Source organism: Rhineura floridana, chromosome 1 (assembly GCF_030035675.1).
Source record: "Rhineura floridana isolate rRhiFlo1 chromosome 1, rRhiFlo1.hap2, whole genome shotgun sequence".
Classification (NCBI taxonomy): domain Eukaryota; kingdom Metazoa; phylum Chordata; class Lepidosauria; order Squamata; family Rhineuridae; genus Rhineura; species Rhineura floridana.
The window spans coordinates 85,565,570-85,586,319 of NC_084480.1; the positions used below are offsets into that span (position 1 = coordinate 85,565,570).

The 20,750-nt window shown below is 40.7% G+C and overlaps 1 protein-coding gene across 1 annotated transcript in view; it reads right to left on the reverse strand.

Moving 5' to 3' along the window:
- The window catches only part of FBN2 (fibrillin 2), a 419,303-nt gene that overhangs the window by 204,566 nt on the left and 193,987 nt on the right, over window positions 1–20,750 (reverse strand). Inside the window, exons 21-23 of the mRNA XM_061625313.1 lie at window positions 19,967–20,104; window positions 15,679–15,729; window positions 12,088–12,213 (exon numbers count right to left, since the gene is read on the reverse strand). Coding sequence (XP_061481297.1) covers window positions 12,088–12,213; window positions 15,679–15,729; window positions 19,967–20,104 — 315 coding nt within the window. The remainder of the gene's footprint in view (window positions 1–12,087; window positions 12,214–15,678; window positions 15,730–19,966; window positions 20,105–20,750) is intronic.

A 20,750-nucleotide genomic window follows, 5' to 3' on the forward strand; every position in this document is an offset into this window, starting at 1 on the left:
ATTTAATATATCAGAACAGGATACTCAGAGGTGTTTAAAAAGTGAAGTTTAAATCTTTCCTGGTTTAAATTCTTTCAAATTAGATCTTTAATAAGAGAAAATATAAGAAGTAATCAAGGAGTAGTGGCTAGCATGATAAGACAGAGCTGTGGAGCCGCCCTCCCTACACTGGCATCACTGCAACTTAGCTGGATGCAGCTGAGGCAATGCAGGATGGGGCGTAACAATGTAAGAATATAAGAAGAGTCTGCTGGATCAGGCCAATGGCCCATCTAGTCCAGCATCCTGTTCTCACAGTGGCCAACCAGTTGCCCATGGGAAACCTGCAAGCAGGACCTGAGTGCTAGAGCACTCCCCCCTCCTGCAGTTTCCAGCAACTGGTATTTGGAAGTATACTGCCTCTGCAGTATAGCATAGTAGAGCATAGCCATGATGGCTAGTAGTATTGATAGTCTTTTCCTCCATGAATTTGTCTAATCCTCTTTTAAAGCCATCCAAGTTGGCCAACATTCAACTTCATTAGATGTACACCTCTAGTGTTATGAGAGAGGGAGAAACACTTCTCTCTATCCATTTTCTCCATGCCATGCATAATTTTATACACTTCTATCATGTTACCTCTTACTCATCTTTTCTCTAAACTAAAAAGCCCCAAACACTGCAACCTTTCCTCATAGGGGAGTTGCTCCATCCCCTTAATCATTTCGGTTGCCCTTTTTTGGAACCTTCTCTTGGTCTACAATATCCTTTTTGAGGTAAGGCGACTAGAACTATACTCTAGTACAGCCTTTCCCAACCTTTGGGTCCCCAGATGTTGCTGGACTACAATTCCCATCATTCCTGACCATTGGCCATGCTGACAGGGGCTGATGGGAGTTGTAGTCCAACAACATCTGGGGACCCAAAGGTTGGGAAAGGCTACACTAGTATTCCAAATGGCACCACACCATAGATTTTTACAATGGCGCTATGATATCGAAAGTTTTATTTTCCATACCTTTCCCAATAATCCCTAACATGGATTAGCATGGAACCCCAAGGTCTCATTCCTGGTCAGTTACTGCCAGTTCAGACCTCATGAGCATGTGTGTGAAATTAAGATTTTTTTGTCCAAACATGCATCATTTTACATTTGTTTACATTTAATTTCATTTGCCATTTTACCGCCCATTCACTCAGTTTGGAGAGGTCCTTTTGATACTGTTTTAACAATCCTGAACGATTTAGTATCAACAGCAAACTTGGCCACCTCACTGCTCACCCCAACTCTTCATTGTTTATGAACAAATTAAAAAGCACAGGTCCCAGCCCCAATCCTCGGGGGACTCCAGTTGCTTCTACTATTGGGTTTGTAAATGACTTCCAAGCATTTTGGAGTGATCTGACCTTCTGGACTTTGCCCTTCAACTTTCTCTTTACCAGTCCCCTCATTTGGGGGAAGTTTCCTCTTTTGAAGTCAAATGGAACTGTATTGGATTTTCTTGGCAATTGGCTGTTTACTTGTATGTTTAATTTAATAGCACTATAGTCACTACTCTGAATCGGTTTCACAGCACTTACATCTTGCACCAGGTCCTGGGCACCACTTAAGATTAAGTCCACAATTGCTGTCCCTTTGGTCAGTTCCATGACCAACTGCTCTAAGACACAGTCATTTAAGGTATCTAGACATTTTACCTCTTTGTCATGATTGAAACAAACATGTAGTCTATATTAGGATAGTTGAAGTCAACCATTATTAGCCAGAGGAGGATGAGGAGCAGGGGACTGGCACAACAGACACAAGAGAGGGAACAAGCAGACCCACCCAAGATGCACCTGCAGACCTCCCATCACTAGAAGCTGTTCAGGATACAGCTGGACCCCCTGAGTCAGACTCAGGAAATGAACAGGAGGCCCCTCCATTCCCTGCAGAGTGAAGACACCTGCAAGTAGCAGAGCAAAGCAGATGTTCTGGCCATTTAAGGTTGGAGGGCTGATTGCTAGCACCTGAACCAGGGAGGGGAGCTTAAAAGGCTGTGAGTGGTTTGGTGCTCTTGCTGGAAACGTTGACCTTTCCTGACTCTTTGTAGCCAGCCCAGCTTGTCATCACATGTCTTTGATCCTGCCCTGTCTCATTGGATCCCTGGTACCTTGACTTTGGACCTCCCCAGGAATCTGTTCTTCACTCTCTCTGTATGTTACACTGACTGTAGTTGCAGGCCTCTTTGCCTCAAGTCTGACAGATTTATGGCCTGCTGCTGACTGTTATCTGTTAATTACTTTACTGCAGCCACAAACTATTTCTCTCAGTCAGCAGAGACTGACAACTACAACATTTCCTAGTTTAGATGTTTCTCCAATTTCATTTTTCATCTCAAGATCTCTCTCAGCATTTTGGTCAGGGGGGTGATAAAATGTCCCCAGTACTAAATTGTTATTGAGGCCCGGTATCACCACCCACAATTATTCTGTGGAGGAGTCGATCTCTTTTGGGGTTTTTTACTTTGCTGGATTCAACGCCCTCTTCTACATATAGAGTGACAGCACCTCCAATATGACCTTTTGATATAGTTTATATCCAGGGATTATACAGCCACGAGAGTGGCTGTATACTATAGCCAGTGTGGATTGTTCACATTCCGCAATGTTAACTTGAAAATACCCCCATGCCATTCTGATGCTTCCCATAATCTCATTTCAAAACAAAATCTTACAAAACTTATAGGTCTGACCTCAGAAACGCTTGCTTAACAACCCTCTCAATTTTCATGGCGATACACAAAACAGTCAGAGAGAATAGAGAGTTCAAAGTGTAAAAAGAGAGAAAAAAAACCCAGAGCCCTTTTGGACTTTTTTCTCTGAGAGTTCTCATAATCTGTTGAAATTCATTAAAAATCAGCCATGTTCACAGAGTACCTATAATCCTAATACTAATCTTGCCCCATACTCTGACCTTCATCTTCTGCAGTTTAAAAGTTTAAAAAATGCCTGCCTGATTTCTAATTAATTTAATAAATTTTGGCTGGCAGCCTATGATAACATGGGGTATGCTCAGTAAGAACCAACTGTCAGAATTCTAAAAGCCAGACTCACCTCTGCTGGGCTTGCCTAATCAGAGGGCTGCACCCACACCAGACTTTGATTTCATGTGAGACAGTCATGGCTTCCCTCAGAGAATCCTGGGAAGTGTAGTTTGTGAAGGGTGCTGAGAGGAGACTCCTGTTCCACTGAGAGAGCTCCAGCGACCAGACTGGTTTAACAGTCAGCCACTCTGATTGAAGGTCTGTGAGGTGAATAGGGCATCTCCTAGCAACTCTCAGCACCCATCACTAACTACATTTCCCAGGATTCTTTGAGAGAAGCCATGACTGTCCAAAGTGAAATAAAGGCCTGGTGTGGATGTGGCCAGGGGAAGCTCTGGTTTAAATTTGGGTGGGAGGTTACATGTGCCTGCTGTAGAAGAAAAACGTGGGGCAAAGCCTGAAAAAGAATGATACGGTTCACAATGTTTTCCCTTTGGAAAGGAAAGGGGCTTCCCTTCTGACCAATGCTCACTCACCCAATCTCCTCCCCCTTCCCCCATGCCCCTTCTCTGGGTCAGTGTTGGACTATGACCTGGGAGACCAGGGTTCGAATCCCTACACAGCCATGAAGCTCACTGGGTGACCTTGGGCCAGTCACTGCCTCTCAGCCTCAGAGGAAGGCAATGGTGAAACCACCTCTGAATACTGTTTATCATGAAAACCCTATTCAAAGTGTCGGCATAGGTGGGGATCAACTTGAAGGCAGTCCATTTCCTTTTCAAGCATCATTGCACGGGAGTAAATCCCATTGAACTCAATAAGCATGCTAACGATCAAACCCACCCTCCCTTCTCCTTCCTCCTATCCCCTCCCTCTTGCCCCTTCCCTCCCCTTCCTTTGCCCCTCCCTCCCCATCCCCATCTCCTTCCAATCCCCTCCCTCCCCTTCCTTCTGCTCCCCTCTCCCCCTTCCTCTTTCCCTCTCCTCTCCACTCCCCCTCCTCCTCCCCCGTTTTCAGTTTTACCTATCCTAGCCATGATTGCATGGGAGTAAATTCCATTGAACTTAATAACCATGCAAATGATCAGACCTGCCTTTCCCCTCCTTCCCTCTCCTCTCCCTTCCTCCCTTCCTCCTGCCCTCCCCTCTTCCTTCTTCCTCCCTCCCCAGGCCTCCATCCCCATGGTCAGTTTTACCTATCCTAAGCATGATTGCATGGGAGTAAATCCCACTGAACTCAATAAATATGCAAATGATCAAACCTCACCTCCCCCTCCCCCTCCTGCCTGCTCCCCTCCCCCTCCTCCCCTTCCTGTCCACTGTGGTCAGTTTCACCTATCCTGAGCATGATTGCAGAGGAGTAAACCCACTGAACTCAATCAGCATGCAAATGATCAATCCATTTCTTACCTCCCGGATTAAAAAGCAGGGAAATTCACTAACAGGCAAAAAATCTTGCGGTTTAAGAATGTACCTATAGCCCACAGCTATTTCTATCAAACTTTAAAAAGCAGGGAAATTGGGCAGCTATAGTGAATGCACCAGGGCAGCAGGAGACCTGAACTCCTCTCTGAGATATTGGACTGCCCTACAAATTGGTCAAAATGCAAACACCATTTGGGTTGGTCTTTCACAGTCCAATCCACTTCCTGTGTAGCTTGGAAGAATTTGGTAACATGTGCCTTTGAGCATATGGTGCGTGGTGGCAACACATGCAATCAGCCCAAAGAATAGAAAGAAGGCATGTGCTGTGCTGATATTGTTTTAGCAGGGAGGAAGCAACATTATTAAGACCGTTGATATAGTTCAGAAGGTCACTTTGAATATGTGTGATTTCCTTTGCAATTTTAGTGAAGTTTCCCATAGGAAATCATTTTCTTTTGCTTCTATTTCTGTGAATATGTGAAGTACAGCAATACTTTGCAAAATTTACACTAAAAAAACTCCAAACTTAATTGTGGAATAATGGCACTGACTTCTGCAGAATAGTCCAATGGACCTCAGGAGTGTCTCAATTTGCACAAGATAAAACAGTGGGAGGTGAAATATATTCTAGCAAAATTCTAGGTGTGCTCTATGTTTTTAATTGACAGTGCCCACCTTTCCTTAAATGAAGTGATTTAAACAGGCTGAAAACATGCATCCTCTTTTTTCCAATAGCTAGGGTCATTGCTGAAGTAGCAACATATTGGAATCAGTCTGATTTTACATCAAACTGCAGTTTCAGATTCCACTGTTAATGCACCCAAAATAGAAATAGAACATAACTTCCAATTTGAAACACAAAAATATGCTGTCTTCACCATCATATGACACTGACCAATAAAAAGGCTTTGAAATTAATACAAATAAATTTGACACAGATTTCTAGGATGAATTAGGGAAATAAACTTTTCTAGTTTGGATTCTCTGTAGAAACATTAGTAACACAGGAAAGAAGCAAAGTAAGAAGAACACCAACAAACATACAAAAACATAATTCTCTATCTTTGGAGATGGCAGGTGTTGCCACCACTCACCATATGCTCAGAGGCACATGTTACCAAATTCTTCCAAGCTACACAGGAAGTGGATTGGACTGTGAAAGACCAACCCAAATGGTGTTTGCATTTTGACGAATTTGTAGGGCAGTACAATATCTCAGAGAGGAGGTCAGGTCTCCTGCTCCCCTGGTGCATTCACTATAGCTGCCCAATTTCCCTGCTTTTTAAAGTTTGGTAGAAATAGCTGTGGGCTATTGGTACGTTCTTAAACCGCAAGGTTTTTTTTGCCTATTAGTGAATATAAACTATATTGGAAGCAAAGGCAAGATGTATTGGATGTTGGGGCAATGTTGGGGCTGTGTGGACACAGCAGCAGGAGTGTCATATTGGCTGCACAGGGACAGCTAACAGCCCCAACCTTGCCACCCCTTTGCCCCACCCAACTGTTGTCCAGCTAAGCTGCAGTGACAACTTTGTTGAGAGGGTGGCTTTGCCCTACCATACCATCTGCTATTGGATCAAGGTCTACAAAATTTAACAGAATATTTTAAAAAAGTTAAGACCAAGAGCCACCTGTTCTAAAATAATTATAAACATATTAAAATATGACACAGAACTGGAACAAGTTAATCATTATATGGTACTATATTGTATATTTGTTAATGTATTTTAAGATCTGTTTTTATGATGTTTTAAAGTGTTTTAGTGCTTTGTTTGCCGCCCTGGGCTTCTGCTGGGAGGAAGGGCGGGATACAAATTAATTAATTAATTAATTAATTAATTAATTAAAATACTATGGGTGCAAGATAAAGACAAAAATATTTTGATAGCTATCTGAGAGAGTTTATGGAACACGTGGTTTTGTAACCACTTACAGGTTCTATTTACAATCAAGCAATATATAGATTAAAAATAAACATAGAACATATATTTTCTCTGAAGTCACATAAAAGAAAACTGTTATAGTGTTATGACACAATAGTATCTTTCATCAGTATTAATAAATAAGAAATATGTTATCCACGTATGGCCTCGAAATGCCAAAAAAGCAAGAGGCTATTATTTTCATATGTGGTGGGGTGTAAATTGGCAAAAAATATTGGAATTTAATTAAGTATCTTATGGAAAAGATATAAGGATATGCGATTCCACAAGAACCTATTTATTTTCTTGCTAAATTAATCAGTGGTTTGGTAAAAAAAAGAGCATAAAGAAATAGCTTCATATATGGTCGCTGTTGAAAGGGTTTTATATGCAAATAAATGAAGACTACAGACAATGCCATCTATAAAGGGGTGGTCAGAAAACATGTGAAAGTTTGCCTTAATGACTAAATTCACACATCTCATAAGATTAAGAGATGATGACTACTTTATCACATATTGGTGATTTTTATTAATACAGTTTGATCAAAGTCACAGTAATTTAAAGTACTTGATATTAATCTGTATTATGTTAACATTGTGTTTTTTCTGATAATGTATATATTTGTTTGCACTCATTATTTATTTGTGTTTATATTTAATCAATAAATAACCAAGCTGCCAGGAAAAATACAGTAAAATAAATCTGGCAGCATTAACAGTCAGAACATAAATTAGTTTAAAATGATATGACAAATGTCTGGCATCAGTACCCAGCAAAGGCCTCAGTAAACGGGTAACACTGCTATCTTTGCACTGGACTGTATGTGGGCAGACTGGGAGGAGATGTGTAGTTCCCTGCTGGTGCAGAAGTACTAGGGTTGCCAGATTGCCCGGATAGCTGGGTTTTACCCGGATTCTATGCATGCCACCCGGCGCCCGGCTAGCCCCTTACGTGGCCCGGATTCTCAGCTTTAATTTTTTTTAAAAAATAAGTTTCTAGGTGGTCCGGTTCTCGAGATAGACATAAAAACGTCAGCCACCCCCCTCGACTGTTAAACCTTTCTTTAAACAGTACTGTACTATAGCACTTTGTAGCTTTAACCCCGCCCGTTCAGCATTGCAGCCAATCAGGGATTGTGTTTCAGTTTCATTGACCTCAGGCAGTGTCTAGAAAACAAAATGGTGGTTTCACACACACACACACCCGTTTATCTGAAAATCTCATAAATTGGGTAAGTATATACATTTCAGTTTTTTTTTCTCTTGTGTGCAGGAGTCAGACCTTGGGCAGTGTTTTGAAAACCTTCCCAATACTTGCTTTTTGTAAAAGCAATGCTAATCCCATATGCCCAAAGTAAATCCCATTTAATTCAATAGGACTTACTTTGAGTAGACATGTTATGAATGTGCTGAAAATCAATAGGACTTTGGAGTGAATGTAAAAAAGAATTATGTTTGTGTTCTAACTCTGTCTCCAGTCCAATTTGAAAGCAAGTAGGCAGGGCTTACTTAGGTATTACAGTTTTTATTCTGTAGGAAAGTAATACTGATTTTTTTAAAACTAATACTGATTTTTCTGCAATGATCAACTGGTTTGACAATAAACTATTATATGGGCTGTATGTATTTATACATCTGCTGTGTGTGCGTGTGCATGTATGGAGTCTTTCCAACACCCCGTGAGGTAGGGTTGGAAACCAATACAGCTCACAACAAGAAATAAAGCCATTTAAAATCCAATGACCATAAAACAAGTATAAACAGTTGCAAAACAGCGTAAAGTGGCATGATTCGGAATTTTGGGTTGTGTGAATGAAGTTGCTTATCACCTGAGGTTGCAGTTCTGTCCCTGTTTGAGTAAGCCCCACTGAATACGCTGGGACTTGCTTCTGAATAAATAAACTTAGGATTGCACTATAAATATCTTTACAGTTTGTGTAAATAATAAATATATTTGATAGTCATGCTTATATACATATTTCTTCATTTATCATATTTTTGGTTTTTGGTTAGGAATCCTGACTGGTTGTGAGATGCTTAGTTTTTTGCCTTACTCATAGGAATCTTGTTGTGGTTGGTATGGTATTACATTTAGGAAAGTGTTACTGCCTTCTGTGTTTTTTTTTCCTATTTGCATTTCACTTATCTTTAACCTCACTCCATTACAGCCATAGAAGCAACAGCAGCATATGCAAGATAATTAACTCCCATTAGTGATAAGAACAAGAATTTATAATTATTATTTCAATTAAAACAAGAGGCTTATCAATACTTTGAAGAGGACCAGATATTTATTTTCTTTCTGAGCTCAGGACTGGGTCTTTCATGATGCCCGGTGGGGGGGGGAGCAGGAGAGTAGTCAATAAGACAGACATCCTGGCATTGGTAATCTAATTAGCAAGGTATGTGTGGGGTTGTTGCACACTTCCAGGCCCAGTTTCATTTTGAGTATGGAGGTGGAACCTGTGTAGATGTGGTTGAGAAATTTTGAGTTAAGCAAAGCTCTGCTTTTATAAAACCTAAGAAACATACAGATACTTTGAATGTCTGAGTGCCTGCACCAGTGGAATACTGGAGGAACTTGTAAAACTTGCTGCAACAGTATTTAGAACTGAGCATGTGGTGTGAAAGACTCGTTTTCCTAACATTTTGGCTTGTTTTTCTCCACTCACCACATCTCTGAAATATATTGTATATGTTATGGTTAACCATGCTGCTGCCCTGACTTACTTTATGTTTGTTGCTATTTTGTGTTTTTATTATGTTTTTATATTGATTGTGTATTTTTATTGTTTTTATTATATTTGTAAGCTGTGCTGAGCTCTGTTTTTAACAGCAAAAGGGCAGGATATAAATTCTCTTAATCAATCAATAAATACTCCATAGTGTTGGAAACTAGGCATTTAAGGCTGAAAATGTTGCTTAAAAAAAAAGGTATCTCACATCTTTCCCCAGTTTTTGGTGGTAATTCCTAGGCACAAAAACAAAACAACTGGACAATCCAAATGTTAATATGCAAATATTTGCATAATATGCAAATAATATGCAAATAATTTGCATAATATGCAAATTAACCTGCCCGGATTTGTGGAACTGGAATATGGCAACCCTAAGAAGTACCCATCCCACCCGCTAAATGTGTGGGAGGGTGGAACTACTGCTGGTAGGATCCCCGCTATTGGCAGGGAGCCCCAAAATGGGTTGAGCAGGAATGGGCTGAGCTGGCCCGGGATTTGCTGGATCCCAACCCGGTACCACTGCTGTCACATGATGGCATCAGGCCAGATCACTGTGCCAGGTCCAGGCTGACAGTGATTTGCCACCTTTCCCCCCATCTTCCACCATGAGTGGCAGGGTTGTGGATGCACAGCAAGTTTTCAGCTCAAAAGATGACCAATTTCTTCCTTATGAAGAAAAACTGGACTTATGGTAAAAAGTATATTGCTAGCCCTCTGCCCTACAAGGCAAGTCAGTGCCTTTAGGACTCTCTTTTTGAGAAATTGCCCAGAAATTGAGCCTATTTTAAAGAACTCCCCGCTCTGCATGGTACTTACCGGCTGCGGGGCGAGATTTCCAGCCTGGGGTGAAGCTCTAGCCGCCATTTAGAGGAAGGGCAGGCACGCCAGGACTGGCATGACATCATCAAGGCGCGCCGCGGGCGACGAGCGGCCGAGCCTATTTAAGCTCGTGCCGGCCCCTCACCCTCCTCTTCTTCTTCGGCACCCACCCTCCCCTCCCCCTGCTGAAGTGTGATTAATTTGGTCGCTTCGGGGCCGACTAGGAATTTTTGGCTTGCCTGCGCTTTAGCCGGCGGGTTTCTTTTGCCTACTCCATACTGTGGTTAGCAGTGAGGGTGCTCAGGGTTAGCACGGGTGCATTTCTGGTTATTAGGTTGATTTGGCTGTTTGATCTTAATATCTTAATTGGTCGCTTTATGGCAAGGAAGTGTGGGAAAGTGTAAAGGTGAAGGGCAGCTAGGTGACACCTTTAGGCATCTTTGGAGGTGATTGGTGGTTCCAGAGGCCTGCAGCTCCGGGTTATACGGCCCGAGGGCAGGATACGGGTCGCCTTTGGGGCCAACATGTCTCATCCACTCAGAGTTTCAGGGCACCGGGGGCAGGCGGTGACGCAGGTTGGTCTTCCTACACACCCTATGGGTGTGGTCAGGGCAAGGGGTTGGCAGATTGGCAGCCCCTTGCCTGGCAGGGGTTGAATCGCCCCAATAGCTGCAAGCAGGCTTTGTCTGACTCACCAGGAGAATCCCGCACTTATGTTCCCCTCTGTAGGTTCGTTATGCAATGTGAATTTGGTTAATAAAGTGGCCCGTTATTTAACCCAAATATATATTGTGTCTGTGTCTTATTTCACCCCTAGGCCGCAATTAATATTATCTTTCTTGAATACAATTTTGACTTAAGAGTTAGGTATTCTTAAATGTTATGTTGATTGGGGGGAGGGCAGAGGTTTGTTTTTAATTTCATTCTCTATTGGCCTCAGCATTTTAAAATAGATTCAATATGTCTACAACTGTTTCATAAAATATTGGCAACTAACAAGTATAAACCTAATGTGAAATTCTTAGAAACAGATGGAAAGTACAACTGCAAATAACCCAATGACAACTAAGAAATACCCACACTAAACACATAAAAAAGTTTTCCAACTAGAGCCTTCAAATCTTACACTCTCTAGCTATGAAATTTTAAGAATATTTTAATCTAATGAACACATATCATTGCATGATTTTTTTTTCTTTGAGCATTTTGGTCTAAAAGGATTAACAGTATAATACTATACATGTTTTCTGAAAATAATACTATACATGTTTTCTGAAAAGTAAGCATCACTGAATTCAATGGGACTTACTCCCAGGCATCACTCCCATAAACACTTATTGTGAAATAATTTCCATTCAACAAATAGTCTTATAGTTGTTTTTTTCTATAAAGAAATGTGTTTTTTTCTCTGAAAGACTGAAATGTTTCTGTTTTATACTTAAATATAAAGTAAGAACTGATGAAATCTAGTATTGCTTTCTTTCAGCCGGTTCTGTGGTTCTTGACTTTTAAGCAAATATCAAACCATAGTTTATGCCTGGATTATGGTACACCCACACCATCCCTTTTCATAGTTTTCAAGGCAATTATTTCCTTATTTTTTTCCTTCTCGATGTCACATTGACTTTATCCTGGTCTTTTTCCTCCCAAGTGCAGGAAAAATAGCTGTTGCAAAAGAAAATATGAAGGGAAAAAAGCCACTGTTGTGATTTCCTGGTTTTCTCTGTCATGAAAAAGCGAGAAGCTAGTGTTAAGATAATTGAGTGGTAGCAGCAGTAGATTCTGAGCCTAGGGATGCTTCCAGACTACTGCAATTTTTGAGTGGGATTCAATCACATCACATACTGGTAAACTCAGGTCTTGCAATTATAGTGAATTAGGAGGTCTTGCACAACAAACCTGCTTCCACTAAAGATTGGACTTTTTGCTATAAGGAAAGTGTAGAATAAGACTTGCTTTAACACAACATTAATCAGTCTCCCTCCAAACAAGTCAAAATGAATGCTCAATAAACAGGTTGTCTAAGTCACTGGTCGTGGCTATGACAACTGGAGGTTACTAGAGGCACAAGAGGATTCAAGGTATGTGGATTGTTAGTACAAGGTTGATATGTGAACTGACATGAAATCAACTATATAGCTAATGCTGTGGTTCTGGGATGCCTTTGAGTGCTTACCTAAACACACTCTGCCTGTTCCATCCAGTGTCAGGCCATCAGGACATTCACAATAAAAAGAACCTCTGCTGTTGACACACCGTCCGTTGGGGCACACACCAGGAAAAACATCACACTCATTTATATCTGATATAAAGAATGAATAGATTACAATTTATCCTTATATCAGTAAGACTAGCACAGTATAAACTAGATATATAACAAACTGTGGGGAAAAAATGACATTTTCATTTATATAGCCAGATTGCTCCAACAAAGGAAATATAAAAATGTGAAAATATAATAATATGAAAATATAATGATTATCATGCTGGATAAGATCAAAGAACTGTCCCATGGAGTATAATGACCACTTATCCCATTCTTCAACTCTAGCAGTCTTTTCTTCATTAATACTGAATAGTGGTTGTTTAGAAATAATATTGTTAAAATGAATAAAAATGAAAAAAAGTTTTAGAAGGGAGAAACAAAGATTATAAGAGAGTTTAAACAGTCTTTCACAAGGGAAAGGTTTAGAAACAATGAATCAATTTTGTGTGCAGTACAGATATAGAAATGTTTTGGTTCAGTAAATAAAGTCTCATTAAAGTAATTGATAATATTTAGATAAAATGAAGCAATATCTAAGTTTATGGACAAAGATACAGACATAGATCATTAAAGTTTGCACTGAATGTTAACAAAGAACAATTGTCCTGTTGTGTGATTATAAAATCACAGAAACATAGAGTTGAAAGGGGCCTGTAAGGCCATCAAGTTCAACCTCCTGCTCAATGCAGGAATCCAAAATAACGCATACCAGACAGGTGGCTGTCCAGCTGCCTCTTGAATGCCCCCAGTGTTGGAGAGCCCACCACCTTCCTATGTGGTTGGTTCCATTGTCATACCACTCTAACAGTTAGGAAGTTTTTCCTTATGTCCAGTTGAAATCTGGCTTCCTGCAACTTGAGCCCATTATTCCGTGTCCTACACTCTGGGATGATCGAGAAGAGATCCTGGCCCTCCTCTATGTGGCAACCTTTCATGTACTTGAAGACTGCTATCACATCTCCCACCAGTCTTCTCTTCTCCAGGCTAAACATGCCCAGTTCTTTCAGTCTCTCCTAATAGGGCTTTGTTTCCAATCCCTGTTCATCCTTGCTGCCCTCCTCTGAACCTGGTCCAGTTTGTCTGCATCCTTCTTAAACTGTGGTGTCCAGAACTGAACACAGTACTCAAGAAAAGGCCTAACCAGTGCTGAATAGAGGGGAACCAATACTTAATATGATTTGGAAACTATACTTCTGTTAATGCAGGCTAAAATAGTATTTGCCTTTTTTTGCAGCCACATCACACTGTTGGCTCATGTTCAGCTTGTGATCAACAACAATCCCAAGATCTTTCAGTATTAGTACTGCTGAGCCAAGTATCCCCCATCTTACAACTGTGCATCTGGTTTCTTTTTCCTAGATACAGAATTTTGCAGTTAAATTTATTTCTGTTGTTTTCAGCTCAATGCTCCAGCCTATCAAGGACCCTTTGAATTTTGTTTCTGTCTTCCAAGGTATTAGCTATCCCTCCCACTTCAATCATTTGCAAATTTATTAGCATTCCCTGCACCTCCTCATAGACCCTCTTGTGGGAGAAGACTGAGTCAAAGTAGGAATTGAGCACTTCTGCCTTTTTTTGCCATCTGTTATCATTTTGCCATCCTCATTGAGTAGCTGTACCACCATTTCTTTTCTCTTGTCTTTTACTATGGATGTACCTGAAGAAAGATTTTTTGTTGCTTTTGGCATCTCTTGCTAACCTCAGCTCATTCTCAGCTTTAGCCTTCCTGACGGCATCCCTGCAATTCCGTGCTACCTTTCTGTACTCTTACTTTGAGGTCTGGCCTTCCTTCAACTTTCTGTATGTGTCGTTTTTTGTTCTCAGGTCATCTCTAAGCTTTCTGTGAAGGCACACTGGCTTCTTCTGCTATTTCCCCCCTTTTTTCCTTGACAGAATTGTTTGTCATTGTGCCTTCAGAATTTCCTCTTTTAGAAACTCCCACCTATCTTGGACTTCTTTTCTCATTAAGGTCACTTGTCATGGAACCTTACTTACCATTGTTCTGAGTTTATTAAAATTGGCTTTCCTGAAGTCCAGGGTACACGTATGGCCAGCCTCAGTTTTGCTTCTTTTAAAATCAAGAACTCTAGTATAGCATGGTCACTTTCTCCCAGAGTTCCCGTAAGTGCCACTTCATCCACGACGTCATCTCTGTTGGTTAGAATCAGGTCAAGGATAGCTGATCTTCTAGTTGCTTCCTCCATTTTCTGTAGGAGAAAGTTATCTCCAATACAAGTCAGGAATTTCTTGGAGGGGCCGTGTTTGGCAGAATTTGTCTCCCAACAGATATCGGGGTAACTGAAGTCCTCCATTACTACTACATCATGTCTCCTCGAAACATTGGCAATTTCCTTTGCAAAAGTTTCATCTTCATCTTCTCCTTGACTGGGTGGTCAGTAGTAGACTCCAACCACCATGTTCCTTTTATTCCTTCCCCCTTTATTTTAATCCAGATACTCTCAGTGAAGCTACCAAGCTAATCCTCCTGTATTTCTGAGCAGGGACATGCATTTTTAACATAGAGAGTGACTCTGCCTCCCCTTCTATTCCTTCTGTTCTTTTTGAACAGGTTATATCCTTCAATTGCGGTGTTCCAGTCATCACAGTCATCCCACCAAGTTCCAATTATACCTATCAAGTCATATTTACTCTCCTGTGTTAAGAGTTCAAGTTCAACTTGTTTGCTTCCCATACTCTGGGCATTAGTATACAGACATTGAAGACCATGTGATTTATGGCCTGGGTTCCTTCCTATACTTTTATGAAGACTATTACTGGGCTCCATTAGAGCCATTCACCCAGTTCCTCTTGCTGTGCACTAGCCTTTGTTAGTTGTTACCACCACGTTTACATCTCCCTCCTCCTTAGGATTGAGTTTAGAGCTCTCCTCATGAATTTCTCCATGCTGTGGCCGAACACATTCTTCCCAGTCCTTGTGAGGTACAACCCATCACTTGCCAGCAGTGCATCTTCTAGGAAGCATAGCCTATGGTCCCAGAATCCAAATCTTTCATGTTGGCACCATCTTCATATAGATCATCAGTACTTTTTTTGGTCTTAATTGGTATCTAAATTGTTGATATTGCATTATATACTGTCTGTAACATTTGTTAACATATAAGATTAGCTCAAAATCTAAAAAAATATGAAAAATGCAAAGAATGCCATAAAAATTAAAAAGACTTGGGATTCTTAAAGTTGAAAAGGTCTAAGAAGAAACTTGATAAGAACATTTAGTAACAATTTAATGGGTTGTTTCAAAGAAGGTAAAGGGCAGTTGTTCTTTGTTTCCATATCCAGAAGCATAAAAGGCATTATCCACATTCCAGGAAATGAACACAGCTACATTTTATTGTTCAATTTGAAACAGTTTGGGCTCACTGTTGCTTGACTTGTATAGGCATTAACATTATTATTATTGTTGTTGTAAGTATTATTATTATTGAATATATTTATTCTGTTTGTGAAAATTATTGTGCTAATAGCAGAGAATAATCATACCTTCACAGGAAACACCTTTGACTCTTGCAAACCCTCTGGGACATGCTGGGTCTGCAGTGGAAGAAAACACTTATTTCAAAACATGCTAGCCCAATGAGGTTGGGTTGTTGTGAAGGGAGAGGAATGAAAACAGAATGAAATAAAACTTCCAACAGCTATGTTTGTTAACAGATTTGAACACAATACAATCATTTCTGCTCATGAATAACTTTAACAAGAGAAATATAAATGAGTTATATCAGGGATGGGAACATATGGCCCTCCAGATCTTATTGGAATCTAATTCCTAACATGTTCCAGCCAGCATGGCCAATGGTCAAGGTTTATGTCTCTGTGTGAATCTGGGTACCTTGTTCTGCCCTCTTACAGATGAACAAAGTTGGTCATCTGTTTGACAGGGAAAATCTTTGGTGCAGCCATGCAAAAACTTGAGCCTTAAAGTTTTGGGTTGTTTGAATTTCATTGTGAAATTTGTTAACCCTGCTTCCTGAGACAGTGAAATCATAATCTTCTTCATATTATCCCAGATGTCTAAGTAGAAATCAGCTTTACTAGAACTAGTGGCAGAACAGTGTATAAACTGGCAAATACACCGTTTGCCTTGCTTCTGTAAGCTTCCACTTTCCTTACATATTGGAAGCTGAGGAGATATTCACTAATAGGTAAAAGCCCTTGCAGTTTAGTAATGTACCTATAGCCAACAGATATTTCTATCAAACTTAAAAAGCAGGGAAATTGGGCAACTTTAGTGAATGCACCAGGGGAGCAGGAGACCTGACCTCCTCCTTGAGATATTGTCCTGCCCTACAAATTTATAAAAATGCAAACACAATTTGGGTTGGTCTTTCACAGTCCAATCCACTTCCTGTGAAGCTTGGAAGAATTTGGTAACATGTACCTCTAAGGTGGCAACACCTGCAATCAGGACTATATCTCCAAAGATGAAGAATTACTTTTTTTGTATGTATGTTGGTGTTCTTTTTGCTTTGCTTCTTTCCTGTGTTACTACTGTTTCTACAGAGAATCTAACCTAGAAAATCATATTTCTCTCATTATTCATCCTAGAAATCTGTGTCAAATTAATTTTTTTATTAATTACAAAGCCTTTCCATTGGCCAATGTCATATGATGGTGAAGACGGCCTTTTGTGTTTCAAACTGGAGGTTCTGCTTTATTTCTGTTTTGGGTGCATTGACAGTTGAATCTGAAACTGCAGTTTGATGTAAAATCAATTACAATATTACAAGTACAATATGATTACAATATGTTGCTACTTCAGCAATGAATCTAGCTGTTGGAAAAAACAAACTTGGCCTGCCCAAGATGAATGTGTTCACCCTGCGATGCTTAAACCATCCCACTTGAGGAAGGGTGGGCATGGTCAATTAAAAACATAGAGCACATCTAGAAATTTGCTAGAATATATTTCACCTCCCATTGTTCTATCTTGTGCAAACTTAGACACTCCCCATGACCATTACAGACTATACTGTAGAGTAGTCGGTGCCATTTTTCCACAATTGTTTTTGCATTTTTTTTAGTGTAAATTATGCAAAGTGTTGCTGTACTTCGCATATTCACAGAAACAGAAACAAAAGAAAATGCTTCACTAAAATTGCAAAGTAAATCAAATATATTTAAAGTGACTATCTGAACTATATCATGTGTCTTAATATTGTTGCTTCCTCCCTGCTAAAACAAGATCAGCACATCTTCTGTTTCTGTTATTGGGCTGATTGCAGGTGTTGTTACCACTCACTATATGCTCAGAGGTATATGTTACCAAATTCTTCCAAGCTCCACAGGAAGTGGATTGGACTGTGAAAGACCAACCCAAATTGTTTTTGCATTTTTACACATTTGTATGGCAGTACAATATCTCAGAGAGGAGGTCAGGTCTCCTGGTTTCCTGGTGCATTCACTATAGCTGCCCAGTTTCCCTGTTTTTAAAAGTTTGATAGAAATATCTGTTGTCTATAGGTAGGTTCTTAAACCACAAGCGGTTTTTTATTTTGCCTATTAGTGAATTTCCCTGCTTTTTAATCCGGGAGGTAAGAAATGGGATCCTGTGCAAGTTTTCTGAGAATGGATTGATCATTTGCATGCTTATTGATTTCAGTGGGATTTACTCCTCTGCAATCATCCTTAGCATAGCTGAAACTGACCACAGGGGAGGAGGAGAAGAGAAAGGGTGGGAGGAAGAAGAGAGGAGGAGGGGAGAGGAGAGAGGGAGGGGGATGTGAAGGAGAGAGAAAGAGGGGGAGCAGAAAGGCAAATCTGATCATTTTCATGATTACTGAGTTCAATGGGATTTACACCCATGCAATCATGCTTAGGGTAGGTAAAACTGACCATGGGGGAGGAGGAGAAGGGGGGAGGGGAGAAGAGAAGGTAGGAGGGGCAGGAGGCGATAGGAGGAAGGAGGAGGGAAGGATAGGTTTGATCATTTGCATGCTTATTGAGTTCAATGGGATAAACTCCTGTGCAATCATGCTTAGATAGGTAAAACTGACCATGGGGAAGGAAAAACAGGTAGGGGACAGGAAAGGGAAGGAGGAAGGGAGGGAAGGGGTGACGGGTGGGAGCAGCAAAGGAAGGGGGAGGGAAGGGACAAGAGGAAGGGGTTAGGAAGGAGGAGAGGGTAGGTTTGATCATTTGCATGCTTTCTGAGTTCAAAGGGATTTACTCCTGTACAATTATGCTTAGGATAGGTGAAACTGGCATGGAGAGGGACAGGGAGGGGAGGAGGGGGAAGAGAAGGGGAGGGAGGGGAGGGACAGGAAGCGGAGCGGAAGGGAAGGAGATTGGGTGTGTGGACACTGGGCAGAGGGGATGCCCCTTTCCTTTCCAAAAGGAAAGTACTGTGAACAGTATCATTTCTTTCCAGGGTTTCCCCCACCTCCTTATTCTACAGCAGGCACATGTAGTCTCCCAACCAAATTTAAACCAAAACCCTGGCCACATCCACAACAGACCTTTATTTCATTTTAGGCAATCATGGTTTTCCCCAAAGAACCTGGCAAAGGGTTCCTATTCCCCTCAAAGAGCTACAATCCCCAGAGGGGGAGGCTGACTGTTAAACCACTCTGGCCACTGGAGCTCTTCCAGGAGATTAGGAGTCTCCTCTCAGCACCCTTCACAAACTACACTTCCCAGGATTCTTGGGGGAAGCCATGACTGTCTCACATGAAATCAAAGTCTGGTGTGAATGGGGCCATCTGATTAGCCAATCCCAACAGATGTGAGTCTGGGTTTTAGAACACTAACAGTTGGTTCTTACTGAGCCTGCCTGCGCTTATCATTAAAAATAATTAAAAATCAGCTACACATTTTTTAAACTTTTAAACTGCAGAAGATGGTCAGAGTATGGGACAAAATCAGTGACAGGATTTCAGGTATTCTGTGACCATGGCTGATTTTTAATGAATTTCAACAGATTATGAGACCACTGACAGAAAAAAAAGTCCAATGGGATCTGCATTTCCCCCCTCTTGTTTTACACTTTGAACTCTTGATTCTCTCTGAGTGTTTTGTGTATCACTATGAAAACCTAGAGAGTTGTTAAGCAAGTGTTTCTGAGTTCAGGACTTAAAATGAACTTATGAGAAGCAGCAGAATGGCATGAGGGGTATTTTCAATTTAACATTGTGGAATGTGAAAAATCCATGCTGGCTATAGTATACAGCCACTCTCATGGCTGTATAATAATAGTTATATCTCATAATTAGGTGAGGTATCAGTAGATAAGTTACTCATTTGCATACAATGTGAAATGAAATGTTAACAGTTCTATATCCTTAGCAAACGTCTTTTATTTAACCATGCTTACAAATGTACACACGTTACACAGAGGATATATTATGGGATGTATACAGACTTCCTCTTCCACAAATGGAAAGGCTCCTTTCATTTGTGGAAGGGACTCTAATCCAGATGGAAGAAGTGGGGGGGAGATTTCCACCAATTTTTATTCCTTCAGCCCAGAATGCCACCTTCCATATTGTTCTGGAGGGTCCCTCCAATCTCCAGAGCAGATTTTCAAGGGGAATAGGGGACTACAGGGGGAAAGAAAAATGTGCAAAACCCAATTCCCTTTCCTTCCTCCAGCATGTGTCACATCTTCCACTGCTGGGAAGTCTGGATCCAGACCAATTAAATGTATTTTGTAGCAAACTTTTCTTTGACTTAAGGAATGCATACAGTCTGACAGTAATGTTCAGTTGCTGAAACTACTCAGACACACATTTCTGCCAAGTAGCTAAAGAACATTACAAAGTAAAAATCATACCTAATTCACAGCGCTCACAAGGGCTACCCCAAGCTGCTCCCAAAGTAGCACAGCATTCTGATTTCAAAGTGGCTCCATTGATGTTCACTTCACAACGATTATCTTGAATGTTCAGCCAGCATGTTCCTTTCAGACTATCTACAATGAATTAAAATAAAACAGGGTCTTCCTGATCCATCCGTATGAATGTTATAAAAGAAAAATATCTGTAGCAAGCTTGATCCTCTAGGTGCTTGCAGACCAGGAATGGGCGACGATTTTGCTAATTTCAAATTTGGCACTGGATTTTCCCTGTAATCTGCACCTTTGTTATCATGCAGATGGATCTTGTGTGCTGCAAGTCTTTGCGACTTTTACTGACACCAGATTTTTCCTTCTTGAACACAGTGATAATGATATTGACAATGTTGACAATGTTTGGGGAAGAAATGTTTAAAGTGTCTGCTGAGCCAATACTGAAGTTTTTATTTGGCACATTTGATGACGGCAGCAACAACAGCACACACACCTACCCAAGGAATGGATTACACAAGTATCTAAAAAAAAAAATCATCCTCGGAGACTTATTAAAAATGTTAATGTAGTCCCCAAGATGCAAGTTCCCAAATTGTCAGGGACAGGGTTGGGGAACCTGTGGCTGTCTAGATGTTGCTGGACTTCCAGCTTCAACCAGCACGGCCAGTGAGCAGGGATGACAGGAATTATAGTCTAACAACATCTGGAAGGCCACAGTACCCCACCTTTAGCTATAATGGATTTAATGTAGAAATTATAGCCTGATAAA